The sequence below is a fragment of the Bombina bombina genome, chromosome 3 (assembly GCF_027579735.1).
Source record: "Bombina bombina isolate aBomBom1 chromosome 3, aBomBom1.pri, whole genome shotgun sequence".
Taxonomy (NCBI): Eukaryota; Metazoa; Chordata; class Amphibia; order Anura; family Bombinatoridae; genus Bombina; species Bombina bombina.
In genome coordinates this window covers 259235854-259256495 of record NC_069501.1, presented here as the reverse complement: position 1 = coordinate 259256495, position 20642 = coordinate 259235854, and the positions used below count along the sequence as shown (strand labels likewise).

Below are 20642 nucleotides of genomic sequence, written 5' to 3'. Positions count from 1 at the left end.
AAGAGATGTCCAGGATCCCTGGGCGTTGGAAATTGTGTCCCAGGGATATCTTCTGGACTTCAGAGCTTCCCCTCCAAAAGGGAGGTTTCACCTTTCACAATTATCTGCAAACCAGATAAAGAGAGAGGCATTCTTACATTGTGTTCTAGACCTCCAAGTTATGGGAGTGATCCACCCAGTTCCAAAGGAGGAACAGGGTCAAGGTTTCTATTCAAATCTATTTGTGGTTCCCAAAAAAGAGGGAACCTTCAGACCAATATTAGATCTCAAGATCCTAAACAAATTTCTCAGGGTCCCATCATTCAAGATGGAGACTATTCGAACAATCCTACCTATGATCCAGGAGGGTCAATACATGACTACTGTGGACTTAAAGGATGCTTATCTTCACATTCCGATACACAAAGATCATCATCGGTTTCTCAGGTTTGCCTTCCGAGACAGGCATTACCAGTTTGTGGCTCTTCCCTTTGGGTTAGCTACAGCTCCAAGAATCTTTACGAAGGTTCTGGGGTCACTTCTGGAGGTCCTAAGGCCGCGGGGCATAGCAGTAGCCCCTTACTTAGACGACATTCTGATACAGGCGTCAAATTTCCAAATTGCCAAGTCTCATACGGATATCGTTCTGGCATTCCTGAGGTCGCATGGGTGGAAGGTGAACGAAAAGAAGAGTTCTCTATCCCCTCTCACAAGAGTTTCCTTTCTGGGAACTCTGATAGATTCTGTAGAAATGAGGATTTACCTGACAGAGGCCAGGTTATCAAAACTTCTAAATTCTTGCCCTTCGGTGGCTCAGTGTATGGAAGTAATTGGCTTAATGGTAGCAGCAATGGACATAGTTCCGTTTGCCCGCCTACATCTCAGACCGCTGCAATTCTGCATGCTCAGTCAGTGGTATGGGGATTACACAGATTTGTCCCCTCTACTAAATCTGGATCAAGAGACCAGGGATTCTCTTCTCTGGTGGCTATCTCGAGTCCATCTGTCCAAAGGTATGACCTTTCGCAGGCCAGATTGGACAATAGTAACTACAGATGCCAGCCTTCTGGGCTGGGGGCAGTCTGGAACTCCCTGATGGCTCAGGGATTGTGGACTCAGGAGGAGGTTCTCCTCCCGATAAACATTCTGGAACTAAGAGCGATATTCAATGCTCTTCAGGCATGGCCTTAGCTAGCGACAATGAGGTTCATCAGATTTCAGTCGGACAACATCACGACTGTAGCTTACATCAACCATCAAGGGGGAACAAGGAGTTCCCTAGCGATGTTGGAGGTTTCAAAGATAATTTGTTGGGCAGAGATTCACTCTTGCCACCTATCCGCTATCCATATCCCAGGAGTAGAGAACTGGGAGGCGGATTTTCTAAGTCGACAGACCTTTCATCCGGGGGAGTGGGAGCTCCATCCGGAGGCGTTTGCACAGTTGATTCAACGTTGGGGCAAACCAGAACTGGATCTCATGGCGTCTCGCCAGAACGCCAAGCTTCCTTGTTACGGGTCCGGGTCCAGGGATCCCAAGGCAGCGCTCATAGATGCTCTAGCAGCGCCTTGGTCCTTCAACCTGGCTTATGTGTTTCCACCGTTTCCTCTGCTCCCTCGTCTGATTGCCAAGATCAAGCAGGAGAGAGCATCAGTGATTTTGATAGCACCTGCGTGGCCACGCAGGACTTGGTATGCAGATCTGGTGGACATGTCATCCTTTCCACCATGGACTCTGCCTCTAAGACAGGACCTTCTATTTCAGGGTCCTTTCAACCATCCAAATCTAATTTCTCTGCGACTGACTGCCTGGAGATTGAACGCTTGATTTTATCAAAGCGTGGCTTCTCAGAGTCGGTCATTGATACCTTAATTCAGGCACGGAAGCCTGTCACCAGGAAAATCTATGATAAGATATGGTGTAAATATCTACATTGATGTGAATCCAAGGGTTACTCATGGAGTAAGGTCAGGAATCCTAGGATATTGTCTTTTCTCCAAGATGGATTGGAGAAGGGTTTGTCAGCGAGTTCCTTAAAGGGACTGATTTCTGCTTTGTCTATTCTTTTGCACAAGCGTCTGGCGGATGTTCCAGGCGTTCAGGCATTTTGTCAGGCTTTAGTTAGAATCCAGCCTGTGTTTAAACCTGTTGCTCCGCCATGGAGTTTAAATTTAGTTCTTAAAGTTTTTCAAGGGGTTCCGTTTGAACCCTTGTATTCCATAGATATCAAGCTTTTATCTTGGAAAGTTCTGTTTTTGGTAGCTATCTCCTCGGCTCGTAGAGTTTCTGAGTTATCTGCCTTACAGTGCGATTCCCCTTATCTGATCTTCCATGCAGATAAGGCAGTTTTGCGTACCAAACCTGGGTTTTTCCCTAAGGTGGTATCTAATAAGAATATCAATCAGGAGATTGTTGTTACGTCACTGTGTCCTAATCCTTCTTCAAAGAAGGAACGTTTATTACACAATATTGACGTGGTTCGTGCTTTAAAGTTTTTTATTTTCAAGCTACTAAAGATTTTCGTCAAACATCTGCATTGTTTGTTGTCTACTCTGGACAGAGGAGAGGCCAAAAGGCTTCGGCAACTTCTCTTTCGTTTTGGCTAAGGAGTATAATATTCTTAGCTTATGAGACTGCTGGCCAGCAACCTCCTGAAAGGATTACAGCTCATTCTACTAGAGCGGTAGCTTCCACATGGGCTTTTAAAAATGAGGTTTCTGTTGAACAGATTTGTAAGGCGGCGACTTGGTCTTCGCTTCATACTTTTTCAAAGTTCTATAAATTTGATACTTTTGCTTCTTCGGAGGCTATTTTTGGGAGAAAGGTTTTGCAGGCAGTGGTACCTTCCATTTAAGTACCTGCCTTGTCCCTCCCTTCATCCGTGTCCTATAGCTTTGGTATTGGTATCCCACAAGTAATGGATGATCCGTGGACTGGATACACCTTACAAGAGAAAACATAATTTATGCTTACCTGATAAATTTATTTCTCTTGTGGTGTATCCAGTCCACGGCCCGCCCTGTCATTTTAAGACAGGTATATTTTATTTTTAAACTTCAGTCACCACTGCACCCTATGGTTTCCCCTTTCTCTTGCTTGTCTTCGGTCGAATGACTGGAGGTGGCAGGGAGAGGAGGAGCTATATAGACAGCTCTGCTGTGGGTGGTCCTCTTGCAGCTTCCTGTTGGGAAGGAGAATATCCCACAAGTAATGGATGATCCTTGGACTGGATACACCACAAGAGAAATAAATTTATCAGGTAAGCATAAATTATGTTTGTTTTTTTTAGGAAGTTAAGGTTTGATATCCGAATAGGTCCTTAAGTTCTTTGGCAAATCCTGTGAGTCAGAATTTTATTTTTGTGACTCCTGACTCATTGGATTATTCTACATAAATTTGTTTACATTCACTTTTGACAAGCACTTTTAGTTGTCAGTTTTAAAACATTTATCACGTTTTCTTTTTTTCTTTCAAATATTTTTATTGGGTTAATACATTTCACCAAAATAGAACAAATAATACTGCATACATAGAATAAATACAGTTTACGTTCATCAACGTGCATGTAGAAGAAGCCATATTTTTATAATACAAATATATTTAAACAATAAAGAAAAACTAAGAGTAGTTGAAGGAGAATGGTCTAGGAAGGATGTTTTAGGAAGGGGAAAAGAGGGGAAGGGGGGAGAAGTGGAATAGGGAGCAACCAATATTATTCACATCTTATTACTTATCCCTTAAAATGATTATTGCAAACAAGCCGTGTACAGCTGAAACATAAACATGCAAGTACACAACGTAGACCAGTAGAAATATATAGTCATGGGAATGCACTATGTAGTTAAGTTAATCGGTTCAACATGGATGATAGAGAGGGAAGATGAGGGGACCGTGAAAGAGTTAGGGAAACGCATATAAAGGGACTAAATAAAGAAAGAAAAGGGAGGGGTGTTGTATCAGAACCTCCTTGCACCCAACACCTCGGATAAGAATGAGATACATCCCATCCATTTATAGATGGATATGGATAGTAAACCAACAGCGCATAGATAATAATGTTAATGAAGGATCAATTTTTATAAGTTTATGATATTCTTTGCTCCCATAAAAAGATAATATCTAGTCTTTCTTCCCCAAAAAACAATAATGTCTTTTCTCTAGTGACAGTGTATGTGTTACCTCGACCTCCCCATTGGCTGAATGTGGGTGGGTATGTTTGTTTCCATAACCTGGGTATAATGCGTTTGGCACAAGTAAGCATCAGTTGTAGTAGCTTTTTGCGATATATACATTGTAAGTTAGGGATATGGTTTAATAGGATCATTGAAGCCGTGAGGGTAAGCTGTGTGCCTAGCGTGAGGTTGACGCATTGTTCCACTTGGGCCCAAAAAGTCGACATTTTATTACAAGACCACCATATATGAGAAAATGTACCAATCTCTCCGCATGTTTTCTTTTTTTATGTGATCATTGCTTTAAGGGACAGTCTACTTGAAAATTGTTATTGTTTTAAAAGATACATAATCCCCCTTTATTACCCATTCCCCAGTTTTGCATAACCAACACTTCTATATTAATATACGTTTTACCTCTGTGATTACCTTGTTTCTAAACCTTTGCAAACTGTTCCTTTTTCAGTGCATTTTACTAACTTGTACTTTAGCCAGTTAGTGCTGGTTAATGCATGACTCCACGGGAATTAACACATTGTTATCTATATGGCACAGATGAACTAGCACTGTCTGGCTGTGAAAAAACAATAAAATGCACTAAGAGGCATGCTGCAGGAGCTTAGAAACAGGCAGAGATTTAGAGGTTTAAATGTTATAAAGTATATTAATATAACAATGTTGATTGTGCAAAGCTGGGAAATGGGTAGTAAAGGTGTTATCTATCTTTTTAAACAATAATAACATTTTATTGCACTACAGTTTGTGGACTTTTTGTTCCTGCAGTTTTGTTTGCATTACCAACATCTTTAGAGATGGGAATCTTTGTCAGTCCTTTTTGTTGACATGTTTGACACCTTGATTTGGCTCTGGTCTAAATTATGATGTTATGTCCTTTTTCATAGCCTACTATGTTATGCAAATGCCCTTATATAAAGTGTATTAGATCAACTAAGCCTAAAGATTTGAAATAAATTGCATTAGTGGTTACACGTTGTTTGTTTTATATAGGTACAGGAGCATCATGCATTTATCCATTGTTAGGGGCTACACTGAATGGCTGGTATTTCCTTGCTACAGAGGTAGATGACATCTGCTTTAATTACGCCAAGAAAAATGTGGAACAAAATAACTTGTCAGATCTCATAAAAGGTAAGCTAAATCTGAACCTCTAGGGCAGAGACCAACTATTTGAGAAAGCAAAGACAAGGTTAAGGCAGTGCAGTGATCCAAACAGCAAGCTTTCTTAATTATGTGCTGTATGTTAATTACATTTCCATGATTCATTATCAATTTGCGCACAGTCTTTTTTGTGCACACATTGTATACAAAGTCTGTTATTGGCTGATGGCTGTCACATGATACAAAGTGCCAGCAAACAGAAGTACATTTTGTAATTTGTCAAAATTCTACTATTAATTTCAAATACAGAGTAAGTGCCATTGTATTGTCTTTTTATTATGCACTTGTTGGTTATGTAATTTCACTGTATTTAATGGTCCTTTTTAATTTTATTTAAAACACAGTAAACAAACTCTAGAAAATCTGTTTAATAAAATTATACTAATTCTAAACAAATTAAAAATGATAATGCTACTAACCTATATAGATATACAGATCCAGAAACATATATTAGATCTGCACAGAAAGGGCAAACATTAGTTGATTGCCAAGAAGAGGAGCATTGTATAAAATGCAATTTATTATTAGTTTTGTTTAAAAAGCTAACATATTAAACAACACTATTCCAAGGTTAAATGATATACACAAACATTATTACAAGAACAGAATCATACAATAATAGAAATTGAATATAAGGATTTTCAGGTCCCTGCTTGTGATTTTTCTGTGAGAAAACATTTACACAATGTTTGTTTTATATCAATTGCAGTAGTCGAGCTGTAAATAAGTAATGATTTTCTTACCTTTGATATGGAGAGTCCACAATGTCATTTCAATTACTAGTGGGATATTCAACTCCTGGCCAGCAGGTGGAGGCAAAGAGCGCCCCAGCAAAGCTGTTAAAAGTAACTGACTTACCCATAACCCCAGTCATTCTCTTTGCCTCTGTCAATGGAGGTTGTGCGAAGTTAGTGTTTGAAGAATTTAATCCGTTTATGGGTACTTTTCCCTGCAAGCAAGAATTGGGGTCTAGCTGTGTCCATGTCAATCTCTTGAGTAAGAGTAGTGGTGGTTTTTAGCAGTTAAAAGGCGGCGAGGCAGTCCTTTGCTTTACTTTTAACACTTTGATACCCCTTTGTGGAAAGCCAGAGTTGGTTTCTCTGTTCTTTCTTTTCCTACAGGTCCATGACAGGCAGCGTAGTGCCTGCCACACCTTGAGGATCAACATCTCTTATGCAATTTAAGGTAAGTGCCTTTCCTTCTAGGTAATGAAGGAATGCAGCACTTATGGGGTTAATCCTCCTCCAGATTGTTTTCTCAATGGGCTGGGATGTTAGATATATTTAATTATTTTAATAGAGACATGTGTAAGGCCTGGGATGTTTAGGCTGGTGAGCCAAAACATTATTTTGTACTTGGGGTTGCTTTGTGTATTAAACAATTAGCCTTTTTTTACAGACAGTTGATTGTAACTGGAGCCTTTTTCTCTCTACAGAGAAATTGGTGCGCACTTTAATTTCAGTCCAGTCACCTTGACACCTGCACTTCCGGTTTAGCACAGCGGTGCCGTTGCGACCAGACTGATTCACAGATTGATTCACAGATTGATTTCAGCTCTTCAAGTGGAGGCTGCATTTGGTGTCCTCATTGGATCGTATTGCTGAACAAGTCATACTCCATTCCGATTACTAGTGGGGTATTTTCTTGCTGGTAGGAACCTCAGACAATCTGAGGTATTTTTGGTTTCCCTCATTTAATTTTTAAAGCTTTTTATTTTTTCTGTCATAGGCAATCTGAGGTATTTTTGATATAGGTGTCTGAGGACTTTTGATTTTTAACATTTTAATAAAATTTTAAAGTACTTTTATTTCTCATTGCCTATTACTTGTGGGAATTATTAGCTATGGACATAGAACAGGATCAGTCCAGCTCCATGGATAAAATTTTACTTTGTTTGAAGCCCAAATTGTTTTGCCTATGCAATTTTGCTCTTCTTGTTTATCTAAGACTTTAACATTTAAAGGGACACTGTACCCAATTTTTTTCTTTTGTAATTCAGAAAGAGCATGCAATTTTAAGCAACTTTCTAATTTACTCATATTATCAATTTTTCTTCGTTCTCTTGCTATCATTATTTGAAAAAGAAGGCATCTAAGCTTTTTTTTGGTTTCAGTACTCTGGACAGCACTTTTTTATTGGTGGATGAATTTATCAACCAATCAGCAAGGACAACCCAGGTTGCTCACCAAAAATGGGCCGGCATCTAAACTTACATTCTTGCATTTCAAATAAAGTTACCAAGAGAATGAAGAAAATTTGATAATAGGAGTAAATTAGAAAGTTGCTTAAAATTTCATGCTCAATCTGAATCACGAAAGAAAAATTTTGGGTACAGTGTCCCTTTAAAGATAAATTACCCCCTTCTGAGCCTAATGTCTCTCAGGATAATGCTGTGCGTGATATGCCTCAGCTTTCTCCTCAAACGTCCCAAGCCTTAGTCATTTCTTTTTTTTTTTTTTCTTTCACTTTTATTAAGAATCCATCAAACAACAAAAAAAAAAAGACTTATGTCAGTTCATGAGCAGATGACAAGGGACAAGCAAAAAAGAAAATAACATGTCATATACAATTTCATAGTACATTCTCATAACAGCAATTTAAACAACTTTACACATGGTTTGTACTATATATAAACATACAGAACGAGTTTTCCTGCTCAATTTATCCCAAACAATGGATTCTGTTTTTCCATATAATCTCCTAATTAACAAAACCTCCAAAAAAAATAAAACTCGGTATCCGTACACAGTGCTCTTAAAGGGGGGCACTGAACACCCACCTATATTACTAAAAAAAAAGGGGGAAATTAATTATAGCAGCCGTGGCAAACCGTTGCCTCCCTCCTTTGACATTTATAACCAATGGTAGGGCAATACTTCCTCTACAATCAGCATGATCAGAAAAAGCGTGCTCCTTAAAGGAGCAATAAACTGCATCTGTGTTTCACGGGGCCATGATAGGATTATATTCTTCCATTTATAAAAGAACAATCTGAACTGCTTTTCAGAAGCACGCGTTAAGCCTTGTCTTTCTATTATCATCTGTAGTTTCATGTTGCTTATAAACTCTACCAGCCTAGGAGGATCAGGGGATCTCCAATTCCGAAAGATTAAATTGCGAGCGGCCAAAATGGCCATATTTATGAGTAGTCTATCACCTATTTGTCTGGAGTCTTTCCTTAAAAAAAATACATTACTTGGGAGAATTTCAACTGTTTCCTGCAAAAATCTATTTAACCAATATTGCACTTTACCCCAGAATTGCCTGATCTTCAGGCATTCCCAAAGGCAATGTTTCAAACCAGCCTTCGCTTGACTACATTTTGAACAATTCTCGTTTTGCCCTCCCTGCCCCCATTTGGCTATTCTGTAAGGTGTAAGATAAGTTATTCATCAATTTAAACTGGGATTCCCTCCAGCTCACTAATAATGTTGCTTCTCTGGCCCGCTCAAAACTCTGTGTAATTTCCTCCTTTTGTATTGATCCAAAGTTTCTTAATAATTTCTCTTTTAACTTATCCAGATGATTTTCCCCTGACACTGCCTGTATTCCCTGATACCAATAGGATAATGCATGTTTCCCCGCCTTGTATAATTTTAATCCAGATTCAATTCCTGGATCCCAAACCAATCTATGCTTCTGTAACATTTCTGAGAGAAAGCTCCTAACTTGCAAGTATACAAAAAAATTGTTTGCTGGTAGATGAAAATTCCTTGCTACATCCTCATACGTTTGTATTATCCCCCTATCCAATAGCATTATCTGAGAAAAATATACTATCCCCCTTTGTCTCCAAGTTTTAAATACCACGTTGTGTAACCCTGATGTAAAGTCTGGGGTCCCTATAATAGGCAAATATTTTGACAATTGAAAGTCTTGACCTCTGAGAGCACAATATTTTTGCCACGCCTGAACAACATTTAGAAAATGTAATTAAATTACTTATTTTACTTGGTAATCTGCGGTACGGGTGATGTAGAATTGCCTTAAGATCAAATGGGGCTATTAATGCAGACTCTATCCCGTAATAAGTTACATGATTTGCCTCCAGAATCCAATCTATACCAAATACCAAGTGCGGCAATATTATGATGACTAATACTGGGCAGTGCGAGGCCTCCATATTTTTTACTTTGTGTGAGTTTCTCCATAGCTATTCTAGGTCTCTTCTTCCTCCATATGAAGCTGTTACATGCCTTTTTATATCTGTCCATATCTTGTTTGACGATAAGTAATGATGGTAAGTTCTGCATCAGAAACAATAATTGAGGAAACACTATTGTTTTTATCAGCATAATTTTTGCCGATAAGGATAAATAATATATATTCCATCTTTCTAGTCTCTCCTGTAGATTATTAAAAAAATTCACTTTAATTTAAGTGATACCACTCTTTAGGATTTTTACTAATTTTGATACCTAAATAGTTAATACAGTTCACTTCTCTGAATATATTCTGAGTATAACTTCTTGTTTTCTTAATCCAAAGTAACTCTGATTTCTTAGAGTTAATCTTATATCCCGAAAATTGACTAAAACTCTTAATGATTTCTAAACATTTAGGGATACTTGGCAATGAAAGAGAAAAAATCAAAGTACTTCTGCGCAACTTCAAACAGGTATTACCCTTTAAAATCCAATATAATGGAGAAATATTTTTATAGTCTGTAATATTGAGTCATTATGAACAATATATATAAAAAAAAAGAAAAATCAATGCTCTTAATTCATAAGCAGTAAATCCCAGGCAAAATAAGGTATTTCTGTCTTCTTACCGGAAGGTACCTCAATCATATGAGGTAATGTGTAGTCATATGGTATAGGTGTGGATCTGTGGTCCGCCGCTGTCTGTGCTTGTTCTTTTTGTGCAGCCTTGTGTATGGTAGTCCTGGGTTAGGAACTTCCTGTATCTTGTGCTTCGATGGATCTTTGCAATATGGTAGTGATTTCGTCTCAGGGAATTTCCCAGTTGTCTCACAGGCAAAGATGGAGAAAAGAAAACAAAGCAGACATAGCGTAATCCAGTAAAAAAAAGGCAAATTTATTTACATTAAAATCATAAGAATTGCACTCACATGTGAAAACCTCAATCGTGTATGAGGTAAGTATAGGCACATAAACAGTAAGCAGAATCTGTATGGAGGTAATGCTTTCACCACTGGAGATGTCTCTACTGTGTCTGGGTAGACTAATTTAAAGTCCTGTTAAATCCCTTGAACACACTCTTTGACCGTCTGCAGCGGGTCAGAGTGAGGTTCCAGCGGGGTAGGGTCTGCCGTGTAAGTAGCAGAAACAAAGTTCTAAACCCAAAAAAGGTATGTCCTGAGGTCAGGAGCTGTAAGCGACGCCGGTACACACTATATTGTTGCAAGTGGGGAAACAGTACAACCACACCTGGAGAGCCTTACGCGTTTCGAAGTGTCAGGTACTTCTTCGTCAGAGGCAATGTGGTGTACTGTGTAGTCGGCTTGTATTTACGTGCGGTCCAGATGAATTAAGAGCATTGATTTTTCTTTTCTTTTATATATATTGTTCATAATAATGATAATATTACAGACTATAAAAATATTTCTCCATTATATTGGATTTTAAAGGGTAATACCTGTTTGAAGTTGCGCAGAAGTACTTTGATTTTTTCTCTTTCATTGCCATTCATTACAGTGTCAGGGGTACACTGATTATCTCCACTTTCTGCTGCACTCTCACCCATATATACTACCATATTGTGGTTGTGATAATTGCTAATACGTCTTATAATATTGGCAATTTATCACACTCATTGCACCACTGGTGCTGAATTTACCATACCAGTGTCCCTTCTTGAGCGCTAGTGACTTTTCTTGCTTCACCCATTTAGGGATACTTATATTGGTATCTTGTAAAAATAAAACAATATCGTCAGCATAAAGTGAAATACTTACCCTCTGGCCTCCCAGCGGAATCCCATACATTTCCTGCCTTAACAAGGCTGCCAGTGGTTCAAGGGCGATGTCAAATAACAGTGGCGATAATGGGCAACCTTGCCTCGTCCCTTTTTGGACTGTAATATGTTTTGATAATTCCTCATTTACAAAGAGTTGAGATCTGGGGCTACTATAAATCTTATTGATTACATTTACTAAATTCCCTTCTATACCAAATTTGTTAAGAGCAGTGAATAGATGGTCCCATACAATTGCATCGAATGCTTTTTCTGCGTCGATTTTTAGTAAAGCTAAGTCCTTTACAATATCTTTGTTAGAGTCGAGATTCCTGTTGTAATAATGATCTAACATAACTAGGACCCTTCGCATATTGCGCACCGGGTTCCTTCCGGGTATAAAACCTGTTTGGTCCGTGTGTATCAGATCCCCCATTGCTCTTTTTAATCTGTCAGCTAAGATTGACGTGAAATTGTTATAATCTTGGTTCAGTAGTGAGATGGGGCGATATGACCCCAGCTCTTCTGGATTTTTACCTTTTTTATGAATTAGGGATATTACTGAGTCTGTGAAATAGGGTAAATCAAGTTTGCTTTGCAAGAAATAACTATTGTACAACCTGGCTAATGTTCCCGTTACCTCCTCCTTTAATATTTTATAGAATTCCGCTGGGATGCCATCTGGACCAGGAGCTTTGTTTACTTTGATTTTCTCTATCATGTTCTTAATTTCTTCTTCTGTGATTTCTTGGTTAATAAGTTGAAGTGCTTCTCTAGATATTCTTGGAATTTTAACTTTTTCCCAGAATTTGGATTTCTCATTCTCATTAATTTCTTCTCTAGAATATAATTTTTGGTAGAACCTAAAAAAAGCCTCCCGTATTTCAGATGGTTGTGTATGGACTGTGGAACCTTCCTTGATTATGGGAATTATATTCCTTTTTCTCTTGTTAAGTGTATCCAGTCCACGGATCATCCATTACTTGTGGGATATTCTCCTTCCCAACAGGAAGTTGCAAGAGGATCACCCACAGCAGAGCTGCTATATAGCTCCTCCCCTCACTGCCATATCCAGTCATTCTCTTGCAACTCTCAACAAAGATGGACGTAGTAAGAGGAGAGTGGTGTATTATAGTTAGTTTTTTAACTTCAATCAAAAGTTTGTTATTTTTAAATGGTACCGGAGTGTACTGTTTCATCTCAGGCAGTATTAGAAGAAGAATCTGCCTGTGATTTCTATGATCTTAGCAGAAGTAACTAAGATCCTTTGCTGTTCTCACATATTCTGAGGAGTGAGGTAACTTCAGAGGGGGAATAGCGTGCAGGTTTTCCTGTAATAAGGTATGTGCAGTTAAAATATTTCTAGGGATGGAATTTGCTAGAAAAATGCTGCTGATACCGGATTAATGTAAGTTAAGCCTTAAATGCAGTGATAGTGACTGGTATCAGGCTTATTAACAGAGATACATACTCTTATAAAAGTGTAATATAAAACATTTGCTATCATGTTAATCGTTTTTATATATGTTTGGTGACAAAACTTATTGGGGCCTAGTTTTTTTTTTCCACATGGCTGGCTTGATTTTTGCCTAGTAACAGGCTTTCCACTGTTGCAATATGAGTGGGAAGGGCCTATTTTAGTGCTTTTCTGTGCAGATAAAAATACTGACAGAGACATTCAGCTTCCCTCTGCATGATACAGGACATCTCTGAAGGGCTCAAAAGGCTTCAAAGTCGTGTTTGAGGAGGGTAACAATCACAGTAGACTGTGGCAGTTGTTGTGAATGTGTTTAAAAAACGTTTTTGTCATTTATTATTCTGTTTTTGTTATTAAGGGGTTAATCATCCATTTGCAAGTGGGTGCAATGCTCTGCTGACTTGTTACATACACTGTAAAAATTTTGTTAGTGTAACTGCCTTTTTTCACTGTTATTTCAAATTTTGTCAAAATTTGTTTCTCTTAAAGGCACAGTAAGGTTTTTTTATATTGCTTGTTAACTTGCTTTAAAGTGTTTTCCAAGCTTGCTAGTCTCATTGCTAAAAAGGGGGGAGTGGGGTAAGTGCGCTAAAAAAGCTAAAGGTATCAGAACAAAGTATATATTTATACCTTAATTTCCGATATATATATTATAATAGTGAATGGAAATTAATTAATAAAACTTCATTTTTTAATGAAATAAACCAATTGTTAATAAAGGTGTTTCTTTAAGAGTGAATTTAAACTTTGTGTAAGTGATATAGAAAAGTAACTGAAATTGTTGCTAACGAGGTGATGTGAAAAGTAACTAAAATTGTTGCTAATAAAATAATGTGAAAAAAATGTGTTATAAACAGTGTTTGGAATTTATTATGTTTGGAAATATCCTATATTTAGGATAATACAATACTTGGAGACTAGGTAGAAAATGTAGTACCAATAGCAATATTGAGAATATATATTTATTGGTCCAGACTAAAAATTAGCAGGATCCAAGGGACCTAACAGATAACCCTTATATAGTAAATGCACACAGATGTTAAGAATCTTACAAATTTATTTTTGATTAAAAATATTACATATAACAATTATATAGGGGACGTCTCCCCAATTGCACAGCCTAAAGTTTCTCTAGAGTCATAAAAATCATAAAAATCTAAAAGACTTCTATAAAACAATCTATGTGATGAACAGCGAATAATAAAAACTATATATCATATAGGCACAGTAGTTAACTCTCGTTATAGCTTTTGGTGTGATAGATTCTTTTATCCAGACTTAGTTATTTTTGTATCGCCTTAAATTTTATATGTGGATCATACCAAAGTCTCTATGTAAGTTCCGTAATAGATAGTAATATCACACAGAGGTAGTCTCAAAAGTCTCTATGTAAGTTCCGTAAGAGATTGTAATATCACACAGAGTTATATTTTCTAGGGGTAATTGTACTCTCCCTTCAGATGTGGTTAAGACAAATTTAAAAGCTTACTTTCTTTAAGTCCTGGAGGAGCTTCTGGAGCTTGTGTTCGCCGGCTATTTCTCAGCCGAGTCAGTGCGCCGCATGGATCTTGGCGTCTGACGTCACCGGTAAATCTTCCGGTTGTCAAAAAAGGAAGAAGAAACTCTCAGCTTAAGTGTATATTTTATCCAAATAGGATTTGGGAAATAAATTCTTTGTGAGTCAGATGAAATTACACCCTGCACCTAGTGCCAATGCACGCAGGGATATTTAGACTCCGGTATTGATAATTCAGGACGTAATAGAATAACCCGGGTTACCTCAAATGTTCGTTAAAAGTTGATTTGAGATTCAGATGTCCTTATCTGTAGTAGGCACAGTCACTTAGACCGACGCGTTTCACTCACCAGGGAGCTTTATCAAGATGCAGGTGACTGGCAAAGGTGTTCTTAAATAGGCTGTGGATAATTCTGATTGGTCCTTTTCAGATACTTTTTTGTAAAGGTGGAATTGCAGGTTTTTTCTCATACAGGTATCGTATTCCTTGTCCATGTTCAAAGGCTTAAGGTGGAAGTGTTTAAATTCCAAAGAAGATTTTTTAGCTTTTTTAACTCTGTGGGTCTTTTTCTGATGTTTGATTCATTTTTCTTATTTAGTTTCCTATTATTCTAAATATCAAATGATATTTTGCAGGCCAGCAAATACTAGTTATTGTTCTTACCATATGTTCTATATCATATATTTACTTACATTATATATTATAAAAAACAGATTTTAATCCATTGTAATTAACATTGTCCCTCCTGTAAGGATGTAACGGCTGTTTATAAACATGTTTTACTTGTAATATTTACATCTGCTTTGCAAAAGGTATAGTTACATATTCTCAGATTGCTATTGTTATACGTTAGGGTTTGTGTACTGAATTGGAGTTGATTTGACACATTTTATGTTAGTACTATTATAATTCAAAAAGGAAAGGTGAGGTGGCAACCTAGAGAAGAAATTGCTGATAAAGGAAGCCGAAATGATCTATAAATACGATACTCTACATCCTAAAGGCCTGAACTCTGAACTAGATCTCTCACCTTTCCTTTTTGAATTATAATAGTACTAACATAAAATGTGTCAAATCAACTCCAATTCAGTACACAAACCCTAACGTATAACAATAGCAATCTGAGAATATGTAACTATACCTTTTGCAAAGCAGATGTAAATATTACAAGTAAAACATGTTTATAAACAGCCGTTACATCCTTACAGGAGGGACAATGTTAATTACAATGGATTAAAATCTGTTTTTTATAATATATAATGTAAGTAAATATATGATATAGAACATATGGTAAGAACAATAACTAGTATTTGCTGGCCTGCAAAATATCATTTGATATTTAGAATAATAGGAAACTAAATAAGAAAAATGAATCAAACATCAGAAAAAGACCCACAGAGTTAAAAAAGCTAAAAAATCTTCTTTGGAATTTAAACACTTCCACCTTAAGCCTTTGAACATGGACAAGGAATACGATACCTGTATGAGAAAAAACCTGCAATTCCACCTTTACAAAAAAGTATCTGAAAAGGACCAATCAGAATTATCCACAGCCTATTTAAGAACACCTTTGCCAGTCACCTGCATCTTGATAAAGCTCCCTGGTGAGTGAAACGCGTCGATCTAAGTGACTGTGCCTACTACAGATAAGGACATCTGAATCTCAAATCAACTTTTAACGAACATTTGAGGTAACCCGGGTTATTCTATTACGTCCTGAATTATCAATACCGGAGTCTAAATATCCCTGCGTGCATTGGCACTAGGTGCAGGGTGTAATTTCATCTGACTCACAAAGAATTTATTTCCCAAATCCTATTTGGATAAAATATACACTTAAGCTGAGAGTTTCTTCTTCCTTTTTTGACAACCGGAAGATTTACCGGTGACGTCAGACGCCAAGATCCATGCGGCGCACTGACTCGGCTGAGAAATAGCCGGCGAACACAAGCTCCAGAAGCTCCTCCAGGACTTAAAGAAAGTAAGCTTTTAAATTTGTCTTAACCACATCTGAAGGGAGAGTACAATTACCCCTAGAAAATATAACTCTGTGTGATATTACAATCTCTTACGGAACTTACATAGAGACTTTTGAGACTACCTCTGTGTGATATTACTATCTATTACGGAACTTACATAGAGACTTTGGTATGATCCACATATAAAATTTAAGGCGATACAAAAATAACTAAGTCTGGATAAAAGAATCTATCACACCAAAAGCTATAACGAGAGTTAACTACTGTGCCTATATGATATATAGTTTTTATTATTCGCTGTTCATCACATAGATTGTTTTATAGAAGTCTTTTAGATTTTTATGATTTTTATGACTCTAGAGAAACTTTAGGCTGTGCAATTGGGGAGACGTCCCCTATATAATTGTTATATATAATATTTTTAATCAAAAATAAATTTGTAAGATTCTTAACATCTGTGTGCATTTACTATATAAGGGTTATCTGTTAGGTCCCTTGGATCCTGCTAATTTTTAGTCTGGACCAATAAATATATATTCTCAATATTGCTATTGGTACTACATTTTCTACCTAGTCTCCAAGTATTGTATTATCCTAAATATAGGATATTTCCAAACATAATAAATTCCAAACACTGTTTATAACACATTTTTTTCACATTATTTTATTAGCAACAATTTTAGTTACTTTTCACATCACCTCGTTAGCAACAATTTCAGTTACTTTTCTATATCACTTACACAAAGTTTAAATTCACTCTTAAAGAAACACCTTTATTAACAATTGGTTTATTTCATTAAAAAATGAAGTTTTATTAATTAATTTCCATTCACTATTATAATATATATATCGGAAATTAAGGTATAAATATATACTTTGTTCTGATACCTTTAGCTTTTTTAGCGCACTTACCCCACTCCCCCCTTTTTTCACTTAAATTTCTGAGGAGAACGAAGGATCTTCTCATTTGTAAGTGTGTGGTATCTCCTTTATACCAGCGCTCTACTGTCACCCCACAGATCACATAGTTTTTTCCTTCACTTAGTAGTAGCTGCAGGTATATCACTTTCAATATGGAAGATATTTTTGATTTCAGGGATCAAATTTTTTCAGATATGAGAGATGACAATATTCAAATAACTAACTCATGTACATCTGATAAAATATCTGATCTAATGCAGAATTTAGAACAAAATATGATCAAAGAACTTAAACAAAAGATGGAATTAGTCTTTTTAAATAGATACACCACTAAGGACATTATCCCAAGAGGGCTTCGCCTTAATAAAAATTGTACATTTCCACTCTCAGACATATTACAGACTGAGTGGACTGACACTTTAAAGAAAGCATCAAACACTTTAATAGATATCCTAAAAAGATCCAGGAAGGAAACTCTAATCACCATAGAGAAAAATATTTTGGAAATTAAAGATAAACTGAAAGATAAAAAAAGTAGTAATGAATTCAAAGAAAGACAAAAAGTAATTATTGACAAACTAGCAAATTTAAATAAGGACCTTCTAAGATCAAAATGGGGAAAAATGGAAAGGGACATAAATGACAATATGCAAATGAATAGAGAGGAAAATATGAATGAAACCCCCTTAAGACACAATAACCAAGATGTGAGACGAGAAAATAATCACATGAATAGAACTATAAGAGACCCCCAAACACAATACTACAGTAATTCTGAAAATAACAGAAATTTTTATCCCTATAATGACTACCACAATTCTGAGAGGTATCATAGTAATAATCGTAACTTTCAATATAACAATAATGAACATAATGTTCAATATAATAGACCAAGATACAACAATAATGATTACAATGCTCAATATGATAGACCAAGATACCCGAGGTATCAAAATAGAGATCATTTCTACTCAGAATTTAGACATAACATGCACAGACAGAATCCAGACAGAAGTCATCAAAAGAGCCATAATAATTGGGAATACCCAAGAAGGACTAACAGATGGATAGAAAGACAGAATGATAATTGGAAGGTCCCGACATATAATCGATTTGAAACACTCAGAGACCATAGAACCCAAGAGGGGGAACAACAAAAAAATGATGAACAAGTTTTTTTAGAGAGAAGCCCTTTAGGGGAGGGCCACTCAAGAGATTTGATAAGACAAGAAAACGAATCAAATACCAGGAGAAAAAGAAATCTAGAGGAAAGAGAGGAGGAGGAGCTTCTAAACGAGGCAAAAAGGTGGAGATAGAGGCCAAACAGGGGATTTTTAATTTAAGTAGTATCAAACTAAAAACAGAAGAAGAAAAAGTTCTAAGTTTAGGTCTATCTTTCGCTCCAACTAAAAGATTAAACAAATTTAACACACATATTCACATCAAAAAGTTTGTGAGGAACCTAACAATAAAAAGATTTTTTCTCAAATGTCCTATTGAAAGACAAATAACTAACAGACCAGCTCTAGACAACATTCAGCATACAGATTTTAAGGTTAAATCAAAATTCAACCCAGTACAGGCAAAGGGAAACTACCTTGACACATTTGAAAAATTGGTATGCAAAGATATACAAAGATCAAATCTCCAAAAGAAAAAGAAATACAATTTAAACGCCAAAGAAAAAGGAATAATTGAAAACCTTCAAAAAAACAGTGATATAACCATCAAACCCGCGGATAAGGGCGGAGGAATTGTCCTTATGGATACTAGTAAATACATAAAAGAGGCAGATAGACTTTTAAACGATACCAAGACTTACAAAAAACTAGATTTCAATCCAACTGAAAAATTCAATAAAACATTAAATAATATTCTTAAAGAGGGCAGTGTATCAGGGATACTGAATAACAAAGAACTTGAATTTTTAACACCCAAATATCCCCGTATACCCATATTCTACTTCCTGCCAAAAATCCATAAATGTTTGGTCAACCCTCCAGGGAGACCAATCATTTCTGGAATAGAATCACTTTCGGCTAATTTATCCAAATATGTTGACAATTTCCTGCAAAAACATGTAAAGAATTTAAAGTCATACCTTAAAGACTCCACACAAGTATTAAATACACTCAAATCCATTAATTGGGAAGAAGGGATGTACCTGGTAACATGTGACGTTACATCGCTATATACAGTGATTAACCATTCAAAGGGCATTAAAGCCGTAGATATGTTTCTCAGCTCTGATCCACTAATGACAGACCAACATAGGTCTTTTATTCTAAAAAGTATCAAATATATATTAGAAAATAATTACTTCTCCTTTAACGAGAAATTTTATCTCCAAGTAGAGGGCACGGCTATGGGCACAAGGTTTGCACCTAGCTATGCCAATTTGTTTATGGGTGCATGGGAATCCCAGTTCTTTGATAGCTATGGTGCAAACCTTGTGCTCTATAAAAGGTACATTGATGACCTGCTGATAGTATGGAGGGGGACAGAACAAGAATTAGAAATTATGTTTAAAGAAATGAATAACAACACTTGGGGTCTAAACTTCACATATAACTACAGTAAAGACTCAATAGTATTTTTAGATCTAGAGATTATGAGGGTGGAAAACAATTTGGAAACAAAGACTCATTTTAAAAAAGTTGACTGCAGCAATTACATACACGCAAATAGCTGCCACCTAGACGTATGGAAAAAGAGTATCCCAATAGGGCAATATCTACGTATTAGGAAGAACTGCTCTAGGATAGCAGACTTTGAACAGCAGTCTGAGATCCTTTTAGAAAGGTTTAAAATTAGGGGCTATCAAAAAGATATCACAGAGAAAGCCAAAGATAGAGCAAAAAATACGGATAGGGAGTCCCTATTAATATACAAGGAAAGACCAATGGAAAACAATACCGATAAAATAAAAATTCCGTTTATAACAGATTACAGTATTGATCAAAATATCATAAAAAAAGCAATAAAAAAACACTGGCATCTCCTTAAGGAAGATGATATATTAGGTGACAAAATCTCCAATAACCCCGTATTTATATTCAAAAAAGTTGCCAATTTAAAGACACTCCTAGTGAATTGAAAAAAACAAAGAAAATTATTCATAAACAAAAAGATCTAACAGGCAAAGATATCATGGGATTTTTTCCCTGCTATACATGCAAAGCCTGCAGTCATAGTAGTAAAGTGGAAAAAATCGAAATTAATAAGGATACAAAACCCCTCATTATTCAGGATATCATAAGATGTACCAATAAAAATATAATCTACATCTTAAAGTGCTCCTGAAACCTTTTTTACTTTGGAGAAACTACAAGAATGGTAAGGGATCGCATAAGAGAACACATTGGTAATATAAAAAATGGTAAGGACGACACCCACTTATACAAACACTTTAAAATAGTTCACAAAGGAAATACTAAACACTTAAAATACTGGGCCATAAAGAAAGTACATAAACATTGGAGAGGTGGCAACCTAGAGA

At 36.4% G+C, this 20642-nt stretch overlaps 1 protein-coding gene across 2 annotated transcripts in view; it reads left to right on the top strand.

Annotated features, from left to right (window-relative positions):
• METTL16 (methyltransferase 16, N6-methyladenosine) overlaps nt 1-20642 on the top strand; it is a 471205-nt gene that overhangs the window by 77953 nt on the left and 372610 nt on the right. For both annotated transcript variants that reach the window (XM_053706275.1, XM_053706274.1), the window contains exon 4: nt 5160-5300. In XM_053706275.1, coding sequence (XP_053562250.1) covers nt 5160-5300 — 141 coding nt within the window. The remainder of the gene's footprint in view (nt 1-5159; nt 5301-20642) is intronic.